The 15890-nt window shown below is 38.3% G+C and overlaps 1 protein-coding gene across 1 annotated transcript; it reads left to right on the forward strand.

Moving 5' to 3' along the window:
* Nucleotides 1–7578: 7578 nt before the first annotated feature.
* f3a (coagulation factor IIIa) lies at nucleotides 7579–13556 on the forward strand. Its single transcript, XM_042399531.1, has 6 exons — nucleotides 7579–7780; nucleotides 9846–9957; nucleotides 10595–10788; nucleotides 11307–11485; nucleotides 11580–11748; nucleotides 12906–13556. Exons 1-6 carry the CDS (start codon nucleotides 7705–7707, stop codon nucleotides 13055–13057), a joined length of 882 nt encoding a protein of 293 aa, XP_042255465.1. The 5' UTR covers nucleotides 7579–7704; the 3' UTR covers nucleotides 13058–13556.
* The last annotated feature ends 2334 nt before the right edge of the window (nucleotides 13557–15890 follow it).

The following is a 15890-nucleotide window of genomic DNA, read 5'->3' on the forward strand; positions in this document are numbered from 1 at the left end:
ACATGAATCCTCAAAACTGGATAAATGAATTCAAGCGTGGGAGATGTCTGACTGTACATGAGGCCTCCCACACAGTTCCTATCTCTGGTGACCTCTCTGCTGCTAAACTACAGCCGGTGGCTGCTTTTCATTTAGCCATTATCTCTGTGCAGGGAATGTAACACCTCAGCACTTCCAGCCTCACTGGAACATGGCTGGCTTTTGTTTAGCATAGTCTGTAGCCACTCCCTGTGGCTTAGAAGCTGTAGAGCTGCTCACTGTTGCACCACCAGACCTCCCTGTGATCTGTGGAAGTGAATTATTAAGCTGAATTATTTACCATGATTGCCCTTCTCTATTCAAACAGATGAATAAATATTAAGTATAAGCATTGGTTCAGACTGACTGCTGGCTTTCAGCTGTCATCTTCTCTCCTTTTACCCATAAAACCTTATGTTTTGGAGTTGTTTTGTGTAGTTGGATCAAATTATATTAACATTAAATACAGTCACCATTCCCTCCCTATCACTCCTGAAACACTGTCCATTCTTGCTCTCTCCTACAGTATATCACAGAGAAAGAGCATTCAGATCACACAGAACACTTTGTCCTCAAAGGTACGTTAGATCTCCATATTTCATACATCAAGAAATTCTTAAATTACCTATTCAAAGAGGTATTTTGATCCATTTTCAGTATAGTAGCCTTTTCAATTACCTCTGTTAAAAAATATACATATAAACATATACATATACAGTACTGTGCAAAAGTTTTAGGCACTAAAAGTACAGTGAGGATGTTTTCAAATATAATGCCATGAATAGTTTTTATTCATCAATTAACTTCATACAAAGTTGAGTAAAGAGAAGAAACTTAGATGAAATCAATATCTGCTGTGAGCAGCTTGTGTGCAACCTGCACACAGTTTCTCGGGTATTTGGAAGGTTGTTCCCGCATCTTGGAGAAGTTGCCACACTTTTTCTGTGGAATTAGACGTCTCAGCTGCTTCTGTCTCTTCATGCAATGCCAGACTGACTGCGTAATATTGAAATCAGGGCTCTGGGCCAAACCATCTGTTGCAGCACTCCTCGTTCCTCTTTTTGCTTTATGACTCTGGCTGATGTTTGGGCTTGTTGTCATGCTGCAGAATAAATTTGAGACCAATCAGATGCCTCCCTAATGGTATTGCATTATGGATAAGAATCTAAACATATAAAGTGCCCAAAACTTTTGCATAGTACTGTATATATGACATGACAGATGTCCCCACCAGTCAATGTGTTGACATTCTTTCATCTGCTGAGCGCAAGGTTTGCAGTGTAGATGTCTCTGCTAGATGTGTGTTACTAAAGATCAGGAGATCACTGAATCTTTCCTCATCTTACTTCATGTTGTCTTCACTATCAATAATCAGAAACATGTAGGAGAGAACACAAGCAGCCCGTGCTGACCAGTCGCAGTTCTTGTGGTCCATGTGTTGCCATCTGTAGCCACTGTAACCCCGATGGGTAGTTACATTTCTGAGAAGGTGCATGTCAGCTGTGGCATAGCTTGCTGTACAGGGACTATGTGCCTGGGCTCCATAGCTACACTTTAACCCCTTAATGCAGAACTACAATCCAGCTTTCAAGAAAAACTGTAGTTATGCCCAATAAAGGACAGTTTAGATATGGTTAATGTTAGGCTATTAAAACACTTTGATTGTCTTATTGCAGCATTTTCCTACATATGTGTTGTCAAAAAGATGGAGATTCATTTTTTGCAGTCTTGAGACACAGTGCATTGAATCTCTCAGCCGTCACACTTTATATGACAAAAACACAAATCAGATCAACCTGTAAATCCCCCAACAATAAGAACACCTCAATCACTGTACACTTGGTTTATAAGTCTGGTGGCATCCACATTTCCCAGGTGATTCATTAAAGCTGTAGAGAAAATATAGCCTCTGAAGATGACTATAATAAGTAATTGTACTGCATGAATGCCTATTTGTGTCCAAGCATCTCCCATCACAGGAATGTAAACCCAGCGTTCAGTTCTTATCAGTCATCTGAGCTTTATTATAAGCTACCTGGCTGTAGACACTCTCTGTGGCTGTTGACTGATTAGGCCTTGGATTAGACATTATTATTATTATTATTATTATTATTATTATTATTATTAGTCACTATATAGGCTAATAAATCTACATTGTGTGTTTCTGAGATTTAGTGGAAATCTGAATTTGGAGGGAAAAGCCATTTAGAGAAGCACGATGTGGGATAGAAAGTATTTTTAAAGACACACTTCCCCTTGTTGGAAGTCACCAAAGGAAGAAGTGTTTATGTAATGAATTCCACATAATTTCCCACATTCCTCTGTTTCACAATACACACCAAACCTCAATGACATTCTGTTTTATGAGATCTCTGATTTATACAGCTACCTGAGTCAAACTCATTCAACTTGTTGCTTAACTCTCAAAGTGACGTACAGATTCAGCTACATTCATTGCTCAGATGAATGTAGGGGGCAGACTAAGGCTATCAGTAAATATGCTACAACAAACCAGCAAGCAAAACAGGAAGTTTTGGAGCACACCCAGCTTTGGAGGCCTTTGTCTTTAAGACATTTCCCCCCCAAGAATCAAGGAAACAATTTCCTTTTCCGTCAACCTTTAAATAAACATTAGAAGTGAAGATGGTACACTGTTAGAAAAGGCTGAGTCCCACTTTGAGCTCTGAAGAAAACACCAATTCTTGACTGTGAGACCTGACGTAATGTGTTATACGCCTTGAGTTTTTGTCAGTGAGTAATGACATATTGTTTTATGATTCAGGGAAGATGTGGATCTTTTAACCCTGATCATTGTTACCTTCTCACTAAGTGCTGAAGAAACACATCCAGGAGTCATTAACACGTAAATACATAAATACCTCAACAACATTCCTCCTAAAAACCAAGATGACCTCTGAATACAGAAAGGAGAAAAATAAACAACATAAAAGCGACTCCGATCCAAATATAAATCATGTTCTTGCACGCTGTAATCCATGCCAAGTACACAAGTTCTTCTCTTTTTTCAGTGACCACCAGACTTAATGAAAACAGATGCACATGGAATACTTTTACCGAAAATCAAAGACTTTGATACATTTCTTCAGAAAATGGGTAAATGCCGGATCCCATGAATCATTTTAATCTCAGGAACAAAAGCTAGAGTCTGCTGATAATCTGGTCTGCATTAAACACCATCTGCCGGAGAGAGATGCATTTCAAATACGGCTGATGGCTAAAAGAGATTCTCCAGACTCTTTGCCAGTTATAACCTGAGTTTGAAGATTGGATATCTGGGTTCCAATCTGAGTCTATTGGCTTATAAGAAGCTACATGTGAGCAAAAAGGAATAAATATGTAAGATGATAATTTGTGAATCAGACTTCAAGAAGATAATGAAGAATGAGCCCATGAGTTGCAGTGAGATCTGAATTACTGTAAGGACTAAAACCTGAGAGTAATTAGAATAGTGGTCCATGAACCCATTCATAAGAAATCTTGCTGTTCAGTAAAAGAAGATAAAGCTCAGATTGATTTTGATGCAACTATGACTAATGCAGAAGCATTGTGCTGTCTGAACTAGTGCCCACATCATGCCTTTCATTGGCTGCTGATGCCTTGATTACAACAGTTAACAGTTAAGTGTTAGCAGCCAGGCTCTCTGTACAGCTGCTCCCCTCCTTCCCTCTGGGAATGAGACTGAGAAAGTATTTAAGGCAGAAATCCGGCAGGCAGAGCTGATTATCCCTGACTAGAGCATGGTCTCATAAAATAGACAGAGAGGCCCAGTGATGTCATGCCATTGTATATTCCTATAATGCAATAGAGCACAGAGCCACGTGAAAGCAGCTCAGTGTGGTAGATGACTTTGTTGGAAGGCTATTGCTAGGAAACAACTCAAGATGATGTGAAGTATTAATGTTAGGGTGTTTGTAGATGTTTTGTGTTTAGTATATAAAGCTAATGGAGAGTCACTTGATCTCTGAGAACATGGTGGTTTAATATCATCCATCCATCAACATAGAGCACTGCACTCTGACTAGTTGCTGCATTATCCTGTCAGTAGAATTTATCATGGAAAAATGGACTCCATAAAAGGTCTGAAAACAAGGAATGTGATTTGAGTTTTTTCTCTGATCTTGAATTTAGTCTTAATTGTCACTGTTTTAAAATCAGTTTTACCACTCAGGTGAATTTACTGTCATCCCATTTCTTAATGTGAAAGAGTCATATTCCAAAGCGTTGTGTTTTATTTGATATAGTTTTTCATCTAAGTCGTTGACTGTTGTCTGGACTGTACTCAGTACTCTGAACTCTGTACTGTGTGTGTGTGTGTGTGTGTGTGTGTGTGTGTGTGTGTGTGTGTACTGGGCTTGTATTCATATGGAAAGAATTGGGGAAATCTTGCATTTTGCATTCAGTCTTTCCCGTCAGAGGATTGCTTGGTATTCAAAGCCACGGTGGACTGTGCTACTGCCGGGCCCCTCACTGCCAGGGACGGTGGGGGATGAAGAATGAGGGCAGGGGGACAAGGTCTGGCACAATGCCAAACAGATATTCTCAACCAGCTCCAAACTAAGCAAAACAAAAGCCACATTAAAGGACCATACCACATTGAACACCCAGTCTTTTTCAATTAGTTTAGTTTTAATTTACGGTTTCTTTTTTATTGTTATCATACTTATTAAATGATATTTCTTTTTTAAACTGTTTTGCTGATGGAAGAGTCTGTTTTGATGTGTCTGTTTTTTCAATTCCTGTAAGCCATATTTCCCATGAGGGAAAATAAGAATGGAGCTGAACTGAGCTTCCTACTTTCCAGACAGCCGCTGGTTTCAGTTCATCAGAAAATCATCTTGCAGAGACTTTTATTGTTGTTACATTGTTGTACAGGTTATGATATATAGCATGGTAATGCAGTTGTGAGTGCAGACTGAGGTCAGTAACTTTGAAAAAGGTTTCAGATTTCAGATAAAGCTTTCTAAAACACTTCACAACAACTGAGTCTATAAAAAGACCTACAGTTCACCCACTCAAGCTGTCTGATGAGTGCACGTCCTGACTCATGCACTGCGTTGCAGTTTCTGTCAGATCCATAATGATGCTGTCACAGTTGAAAAATCCAACCAAGCTTCTGTGGGGTAGACAGTATTTCTCTCCACTGTTACGTAACGCAGTAGTAAATGTGGCTGTTTGGTCAGCATACCACTGAAAAGCATGTCATCCATTCTATGACTACACTGATTACTATACAGGTCTGACTGAAGAATGAGAGAAACGAGTCATGAGCCATAGAAAGTTATCTCAGGGCACTTTTCACATAGAGTATGTCTAGACTGTACTCTTTCATTTATAGAGACCGATTTACAAGACCAATAGGACAGAAGATAAATATAATTATGGTAAAAAAAAAAACAACAAAAAAAAAACAACACTGCTTGAAGTTATCTTTCATATGTTCTCATTCTCTGGTCATTTCTGTCTCTGGGTGTCTGATCATAACGGTATGTTTCATCATTCTGAATAGTTTCCACTGTTCTTTTTAAGTCCTTTACCATCTTAAAGATTTGCTCTGAACTGCACTGCACTATATGTGAGGGAATTTCTCACTAACTGAAAGAGATGTTGCACCATTCCAAGCTGTTCATGTAGAAATAAAGTGGTCAGGTGTTGGTACACTGCAGCTGGGAAATGTTTTAGTGAGGCCCAGAAGCATGTGTCACAAAGCAGATTTAACTCTAGGTGTATTGGGGTACATCGCCATGGTAACTTATGATGATTTTACAATCTGATTCCATCACTGCAGCTCAGAATAACATGAGACAACTGTGTGATTATAACTGGAAATAAAAACCAAAGATTGTCTTTTATTAGAAAAATAATCTGCACTATTAATTGGCTCCTGTGATTATAAAGCAACATTTGGGTCAGTTAGATCCACTCTTTGCTTCAGTAGCAGAAACAGTCTGACGTTACTATTTTATGTGACATATTCAGATGGTTTCTTCATCATCCAACTAAATAACAAAAAACACTTGCTCTATACCTAAGTCATATATAATAATACCTACATGTATTTTAAGCCTTATTAGTCTACTGTTAATATGTAGAAATTATTTCTAGTGTTTGTTGATCTTCTTTTTCTGTTGTATGATTAGAGGCTCATTTATATTTCATTTCGTTAAATATGACTTTTTGTTGTCCCTAAAACAGAAGTTTTCCGCAGGTACTTGGTATCACTGTTTCCTCTCATATCATATGAAGTTCATTCATGGTTCTGATGATGTCGCTCATAATTAACAACCCTTGCCTCTCTAACATGAACGTGTTCATAGTTGGATTGAAAAACCCAGAGGTGACTGAACTAGTTGATAGCAGCTTCATAGTACTGGTTATCTGGCTCAGTGAAACCAGATAATGAACAGATATCCTGGGTATGTTGAACTTGCTTCATAGTACAGGGCCCAGTGAGCTGTTGTTCAAGGGAACCTTTATCTCAGGCCTAGTGTGTACAGGTAAGTCCTTTTGTTAGAAGTATACATTGTAATATCAGTCACTTTGTTGCAGAAAAAAGACTTCAGACATGAGTGTCACTCAGTGTATCAATGGCATTACAGAAAAACATGACCTAATGAGAGCTACTCCCACCTTTGCTAAGTTCTATAGAGCAACAGAGGGGTTTATATTGAGCAGCAGTTACAGCAGCAACAGTCCTATTCATGTTTCCCATATACAGTGTAAGCTGATTGGCCACTGGGACATTGTGGAGCACAAGGATAGACATGGATAGACTCCCAGGTGAGTCATTACTACAAACAGTGAGACACTGATTGGAAAACTTTAAGAGAGAAGTCATATATTAACTCCAAGGAGTAGTACACTTCAAATCCTGCTGCAGCAGCAGGGTGAATGAGAATCAGGTAGAAAATTCATCTGGATTCATTTACTACTGGATTTTAGATCAGTTTTGTTCAATGGAATTCTCTTGTTCATGATTAATTAATAGAGTATTCTGGATATGTAGAGCTGATTTCATGGCTCATGGGGATTGTAGTGTTTTGAGTCATTCGACATAAGAAACAGGGGGAAAAACACGATGTGTAAGAATGGAAAGTGAACAAGTGAACATTTTCCGACTCATAATGTTCCATTCTTCAACTTTTTGATTGCAGAATCAAAAAGTTGACTGAATTAACAGATTACAATTGAATTCATCAATACATTAAGCAAGCAATACTGATCAAAAGAAATGTATTATTATCCTTGTTATTATTAAAGTACATTTAGAAAGCGTATTTTCTCTCTCCAGACATGAGGCGTAATTCACTACTGAGTTTACAGCAGAATGTTAGATGGTGCTTTGCAGTTAAAAGTCACATGGTTGAGTTTTGAGAGTGGCGGTAATGCAGCAGAATACCTAACAGCTCTAACCGCCTATGAGCTCAGCTGCATAGGCACGTACAATAGCTGTCACAAGCTGGTGACGCCGCAGCCGGACGCTCCTTATATGGTGAAGCCTCGCGCAGTTAAATTGCTATACCCAGACGTTAGAGGCGTCAGACCCGCACAGAGGGAAAGGATCATAGAAGACACACGATCAACCACCACGTTACTTCTACGAAGGACTGAAGAGAGAGACAGCAGAATCCTCTTCACTGGACTACATTACCTTTAATTTAAGCTGACATGGAGACAATAAGACTACCCGCAGCCTCTCTGGCTCTCTTTATTCTCCTCTTTCTCTTCACAAACTCAGCTTCAGGTGAGTCCCACCAGCCATATTCATACCACCTTAGCAGGGACTGTAACAGTATTTGAAAGCTATTTTCATTAAAAGTATATGTTGATTAGTCTACAATATAAGATATTAGAAATGCAGCGCGCCTGAAATATGAAAACAAAAAAGTAGAATTGAGTAGGCCTATGAAAAAGAAGAAAACATAGTGAAATGTAAATAGTGGTTTATATATTATTTAGAAAAAGAAAAAAAAAACGCTTGAATTTATAGAAAATGTAAAGATTATTTTTATATATTTATTTGCATGGTAAAAGAAAGCAGCAGAAACACAGCAACAAGAGAGAAGAAGCAAATTGTGCAGGTGAGATTTAGAAAAGGAATCTCACCTCATTACGTATTACAAGCAAAAACAAAAGTCCACAAAAATAATCAAACAAGTAGCCATAAGATCAAAAAGCAACATAAAGTATGCAGCATCAACCAAGTAAAGACATAAAATAAATACATAAAATAAATAAAATAATTTAATGATAGTGTGTGTTTTGGCGTATATGTGAGCGTGCAGGCGCACTGAAGTCAACTCCTTACGAGAGAGAGAGAGAGAGAAAAGACAATTATAGTCAGATATGACACGTTTGAGGTATGGATTAATGAGGTAATAATAAAGAGTTAATAAACACCAAACTTTTTCATTTTCAAATGATGCCAATAGATTTGGACGTTTTATTGTAAACAAAACGAATATGACTTCCAGTTTAGAGTTTCATCAATCAGGACTCCAAGGTCACTTGTAGTTGCATTAAATACAACTAGTGCATCTACAGAGGTCCTTCATCAGGTCACACTCTGCCTTCACTTTTTTTCCTCCCATTTATATTCATATTTTACACACATATATAATTATTTTGCGTTGCCTTTGCTGAAAGTCTACTTTGGGGTACTTACAACAATTGTTTTCATGTTAAGCGTTTTTTCCTTCACCACAATTTTGTTTAATTTATTTTAAATGGTTAATCAACAGGTCACTTCACACTCTGCAAACTGGATTTTTGAGCACAAATGAACATGCTTATAAATATCTATATATCTTTAAGAAGAGGCTGCCCATACTGTACAAAATATATCATTTATTTAAAATGCAATACATTATTAGTATGTAAATTGCTTACTGTGTGCTTTGTGTGTAACCTCACCATTTTAAATGAAGATTACTTGCAACACTTTAGTGTTCAGGCTGCTGCTACACCTAAACTAACATGCACATTACTGATTCTTACAGCTAGGAAAGTTTCTTTCTGTTCTTTGTGGAACCACCCAGGCCCCTCAATCTGTCATCCATTCGTCTTCATTTTCAATCATCCTGCTTTTTAATGCAAAGTTACTAAATTGTCACAAGTGAGGACCTCCCAAAGTGATTACATAACTGGCATCAGTGTGTGTGTTTGTTTGCCCACTCTGTCCAGAGGAAGCACTGGCAACATCTTATCTTTATCATTATTGCAGAGAAAGTATTTTGTTATCAAAGCAGTTTTTTTTGTCTTCTACATTCTTCTGTAGTTGGAAAAATAAACCACAAGTGTCTGTGGCAGAGAGCAGACAGTCAGTACATGAAGTTGATGACCGGAGATCTTTTATAACACTGATAAGAGCAAGGGGTATCACTCAGCACTTTGATGAGATCACTTCATGAACCTGATGAAATGTTGCGTGTGAACGCTTGATCTTATATTCATCTTGTAGATACCATGATGTTGTTCTGCAGTGGTGCGTCCAAATATTTATCAAGGTTTATGTAATAACACAGTAATAAGTTAGTGTGATCCAAAATAAGATTAATATAAAATAAATTATTACAGTTTTAATACATAAAAAGTGCAGCATTTACCATTTAAAAAGAATCTTTGGGGCAATCTCCTCTTGTGTTTGAGTTAGGCACCGTGTGTGACTGTGTCTCCTCTACAGCTCAGCTTTTGGAATGCCACATAGACTACATGTATAAGGAAATGTATCTACAGATATAAGATACCTATATAGGGGTTTTACAACGTTTTCAAATAGTATTTTACACAGCTTTATTTTCATTTTTCAGGTTCCTATCCCAGAGCACAGAATGTCACTTGGAAATCCACTAACTTTAAAACCATACTGACCTGGGGTCCAGAACCATCAGCGGATTACTCCTACACTGTGCAGTTCTCTGTGTAAGTAGTTGCATCCAAACCCTAACCAGAAATTACATTTAATTGCAGTCTTCATTCCTGGCAAAAGTACATTCAGGTTTTTAGTGTGTAGACTGAAGTACATTCCTCTCTAACATCCTGGCTGAGTAGTCTTGAAGGAAAGTTAAATGGCAGCAGTGCATGATAAGAAGCCATTATTGATCCACTAAAAGCTTTTACAGGGAATCTTGATTTTATGCCAGTCATCTTTAAACAACAAAGATTATGAAAAGGAACATGGACTTTCATGAAAGACGAATGGATATTAAATAAAAAACAAACAAAACAAAAACTGGGGGTGTATTATGAAATATTAGTGACAGATTACAAGTGTAACTGAGGCAAAGGCAACTTTTTCTTGCAATTTCATTCATTCATTTCATTAAATTATCGAATTGTCAAACATTTTTTGTGCATTGTGATTATGATATAGGGTTGTGACTGTAATTACTGCATTCTTGCAGTGTACTTGCAGGAATGCAGTAATTACTGGAATCCTGGAATCTTTTATCTTGTGCCTGACGTTGCTGTTATTTGAATGCTCTTCTAATATGTTACATTTATATCAGCCAGTCATGTCTGTGTATAATAAGGAGATTGTCTTGTCAAACTGTTGCAGGGTTGGTCAGGACAAAAAGAACGACCCTAACTGCTTCCGGAGATCGGCAACAGTGTGTGATCTGTCCAGCTCTCTGAAAGATCCGAAGGCCTGCTACACAGCTGATGTCCAGTCTGAACCACCGCGGGGGGAGACCTCTGATGTCATTGAGCCCCCCTACACCAGCTCACCACGATTCTGCCCCTACAAAGACAGTATGTTCTTTTTATCAACATAATGTGTTGGAAAAAATGTCATTTTGAAGCACACAGTCAAGTGAGAATAATATACAGACTGTTTAGAAGCATGACACACGAACACACCATACAGCCAAACAGCTTACACACATAGTGACTTTATGGTTTTCTCCTCAACAAACATGTTTTATAGGATAATTCCAGTTTATGACAATGTGTGTTTTATTTTCATAGCTTTTGTCATCATTCTCCTCAGTAATAATAAGTCAAAACAAGAGGAGTCAGATTATTTAAGAGGAGATGAGCAGTAGAATTATTACCATCCTTCAACTTTAACCTACTGTACTCAAGGTGGATTAATAGGTCTGAGTTAAGGGATTAGAACTGTGATTGGTCAGTTCAATTCATTAACGTTAAAGGTTATCATGTTGTCATGATCAGACTGGTCATTATACACACAGTTAGATGCAGAGATAGACCTGTGAACTCTCTGTCTGCCTGTAAAACACATCTGATCCTCTGTCCCTCCACCACAGCTGATATAGGCAGACTTGACTTCAAGCTGGAGGTGAGCGCAAACAAAAAGACCACACTGTATGTGACTGACCCACTCACTGCCGTGTTTAAAGATGGTCGCCAGCTGAACATCAGGGATATCTTCGCAGATGACCTGGCATATAAAGTCACCTATCGTAGAAATAAGAGCACTGGCAAGGTGAGCTGCAGCACACACCACAACATCAGCCTCAAACACACCAATGACAAAGAAGACATGCAGTAAGCCTGATGTTATCCCTCTGTATTGTCAGAAAGTGCACTTCTCCAAGACCAATGTGATAGAGCTGCCTGATCTGGACCGAGGTGAGAGCTACTGTTTCAACGTCCAGGCCTACATCTCCAGCCGCAGCCCCAATAAACAGCTGGGAGAGCTGAGCCAGACCAAGTGCTCCGAAGACAAAGACCTGTCCATCTTTGAAGGTGAGGAGGAAAGGATTTTAAAGAGGATTTTAAAAGAGACAGACAAGAGGTGGCAAGCAGAAAAAATGTGTACAGGTGTTCTTCTGAGTGAACGTCCAGATCTCACTCTAGTTATTTCCTGCAGAAGCAGAACATAGATGCATGTTAATGGTCAGCGTGTTCATGGTCAATGTTCAGTTTTTTCAAGTGCAACTTTTGACTGAAGACCTCTTACAACAAAGACTCTTACATAAGCAAAGTAATGAGTTGATGATGGAGAGCGCTGACAGATTGTCCCTTTGCTATCACAGCTAACACTCATGCTGATTTAGCAGCCATCTGACAAAGAGACTCACATGGCTCTGTCCTTTGTTATAAACTACAGTGTACAGTGTCCTTATTATCAGTGCAACTGTAAAGAGACAGTAGAAGCACATTTCTTTCCCACAAACCTCAATCTTTAGTTGTTGTTGGTTGTTTAGTTGGAGGTCAACACATCTCTCAGAAGATGATGGGATGTTGGGAGGAAGGATTACTCATGTCTCTTTGTTTGAACTGTAACAAAATGCAGTTCAGCTACACTCCCTATGGGCTGTGTCTTTACATGTGACCAACTCCTACATGTATTTACTGTAAATGCTAGAGAAGCTTCTCTGTGTTTGTGTTATTAGCTATGATGAAGCCCTTTGGGGGAATAGGGAGTATTTTCACATCTAGGGTCATATTTGTGTGCAAGATTGTGGGAAAAGTGCAGCTCTGTCCCTATACTCACACAAGCCTCGCTAAAATCACGCAAACTTCTTTTTTCATGTTTTGCTCGTCTGTTTCATTTATTTTCATTCTACGCTGACAGAAAAACAACAACAACAACAACAACAAAAAAACATGTTAATTCGATTAATACCAGCAAGACAGATTAAGATTGAGTGAATCTTTCTAAAATCTTCCACACCAAAAGTGCTGCTTCAGTGCACTGGGCACAGCCCACCCAGTTAATGAAGTATAACCCCTAGTGGTGTGTATTTTTTTATTTTATTTTAGACTCTACTTTATGTCTCTTTTTTTTTTTTAAATCTTTATTCATACCACATCCAATTACTGCAAAAATTATCTTTTTTTCACATCAATCACTAACGTCTCATTTTTAAAGTAATGTTGTCTTGTTTTGTCTTCCACAGAGTACTCAGTGGGTGTGATCGCTGGTGCCATCTTAGTCATCTTGCTGCTGATTGCTATCATCATCGCTGTCACAGTGATCTGCTGCAACCGCAGGAAGAACGCTGAAGGACGAAGAAGTGGAAAAGAAGGAGTTCCACTCCAGAATGTCTAGAATGTGTATTCCAACACATCACTGTGGGACCATGCGGTACAGCTGGCCTGGATGGATCAGGATCTAGTATAACATTCCACTGTCAAACACCGGAATCAATCCTTCCTTAGTTTCTGTGAAACTGCCTCTGATCCTGTCAGGCATATTTTATTCTTTCTATATCATTTCATGCTGCAGATGAAGAGACTTTTGGAAAACACTGTTTGAACACTGCTGTACACAAATCATATTGCTGAAGCTGTAATATTTCATTCATTGTCTTTTGGTGAGCGGTACTTCTGATGACTTTAGATAAACACTACCAACTGTTCCTATTTATTTCACTTTACTGTGAACTTTCTAACTTTAAATGCTTTTTGGGGAGAAATCTACACTTCATGGGATCAAGACCTAGTATATTTTATTTTTGTATCAAATGCTTAATTTATTGTGTTCAATGGGAATTAACATATTTGTAAATATTGATATTTTTAGCTGTTTTATACTTCTGATTGTTGCAGATCATTTTATGTCATTTAATGTTGAAAAAGTAATAAACATTTTACAGAACAAGAATCAACCACTGTCATTTGGTTCAATTTTGAAAAAAAAAACAGTGTAGTCGTGGCATTCAGATGAAGAGACGTCCGTAAATCAGGTAGATTCAAGCCTCAGACACAAACACAGCTGGGATGGACCAGAAAATGTGATACATCATCACACGTACTAACCAGTGCTCATATACCAGTGTGACACGATCGTCTGATACAAACACTTTCATAATGCTGTATGAACCGAATGTTTGTGAGCTGTAGAAGTCAGGCTACCAGTGAAGTCTGCCTCCAAAATGTCCTCTCAGTTCAGTGGCGATGTTTTGGAACTTAACTGACCTCTGTTGACCTTCAAAACACTGACTGTGTTGTGAGAGACAGACAGGCATTTAGGGAGTTTGCAGGCACTATTAGTAATTCTGAGTCTGATCAGGTGCTGGCACTTACATAAACAGTATTGATTAATCTTCAGTGGGATTTATTGAAAGGAAACAAGGAAAGAAATTATGTGCCACATTTTGTGATATAAATACATTCATGATACACTGATGGGACTAAAACATTAAACCCAGTTTAACACTCTGGTAACATTAAAATTCCTAAATTTGATGTGTAGTCTGTCTGGACAAACTCATTTTGAACTAAGGAATACTAAAGACAGGTTAAAGAACGATGTCAAACCGGTATTAAAGGCAGCATGCAGGCAGGCAGACAGGCTTTTACTGTGCAAGTACTGTGCAAAAGTTGTAAGCACTAAAAGTAAAGTGAGGATGCTTTAAAAAAAAAAAAAAGGAATGCCGTGAATAGTTTTTAATCAAATAAATCAATATTTGCTGTGAGCAGTGTTGCCTTTAAAGCAGCAGCAGTTCTCCTCGGTACACCTGCACACAGTTTTTCAGGTGATTGGCAGGTCGGTTGTTCCTGCATCTTGAAGAAGTTGCCACACTTCTTCTGTGGATTTAGGCGTCTCAGCTGCTTCTGTCTCTTCATGGAATCCCAGACTGACTCCATGATGTTGAGATCAGGGCTCTGTGGGGGCCAAACCATCTGTTGCAGGACTCCTTGTTCTTCTTGTTGCTTAAGATAGTTCTTTATGACTCTGGCTGATGTTTGGACTCGTTGTCATGCTGCAGAATACGTTAGAGACACCCAGATGCCTCCCTATTGGTATTGCATTATGGCTAAAAATCTAAACATGTAAAGTGCCTAATACTTTTGCACAGTACTGTATAGATCAACTGCCCCTCTGAAATGTATGTTTACCAAATATAGTGCCATCTGATCAGAGTTTTGAGTCACTGAGTTATGTAGTTTTGATGTAAAATATAGTCTGTTTAACATAACTTTGTACAGTTTTTAGCAGCTGTCTTTCTGCAGCTCACTGCTGCCCTCTATTGAAAAAAACTGGCTCCAGTTCATGAAATCATGGGCCAAGAAGCTTTAAAGAGGACCTTAAATGTCTAACGCTGCATTCAAAGAACAGGACAGAAAATATGCAAATATTTTGAAAATTATAAACACAATGAAACAGGCACAGTGTGCCATTTAGTTTTTGAATTTTCAAGCTAGCCTGAAATAATATATGGTAATAAGTAAGTGTAAAGTAACTGTGATGAAGTGTAAAGTGTAAAGAGAGACAGGAGAAGTGAAACATTCAATACAGTTCTATTCACCTGTTTTTATTCACATTTCAATGCTTAAAAAGGCAGACATGGAGAAGTTGGCATAGCAAAAAAGAGACAATGTGAAATCTTCTTTTTTGCCACCACACTGGTCCTCAGACTTTTTGACATTTCTCAAATTTAGGTGGCCACCATTCCTTACAATCAGTGAATATTGCATAGTGAGAATACCTTGTATTGTAACTACTATGCAGTTCATGCTAATAGTTCAAAATACTCAAAATATTTGCAACGATTCAGCAATAGGGGTTTGGGTAGCAATTGTCTTAAAGGACAGGTGTGTCTAAAAACAACAGGTGTCCATATGAACAGTGAAAGAGGTTTTCCTCACTGTGATCATTCCTCCTGTTCATACTGGCTATTAAAAGATCCTTCAAATGTGCTTTCAATGTAAGTGATGGAGGCCAAAATCCACAGTGTGTCCACACAGTCATTTAAAAGTTGCTTATATTCATATATTATTGAAGCTTATATTCAGCTTCAGCAGTCTGAGTTAGTCATATCAAGTGGATATCTGCCACATTTACAGTCTTTTTAGCATCAAATTCCCTCTTTGTGTTTCCCTGTTGAGCTGCGGTGGAAGTATAGTAACAAAAAGAGGAACTTTGGTACTAAAAAGAC

Source organism: Thunnus maccoyii, chromosome 21 (genome assembly GCF_910596095.1).
Source record: "Thunnus maccoyii chromosome 21, fThuMac1.1, whole genome shotgun sequence".
NCBI lineage: Eukaryota > Metazoa > Chordata > Actinopteri > Scombriformes > Scombridae > Thunnus > Thunnus maccoyii.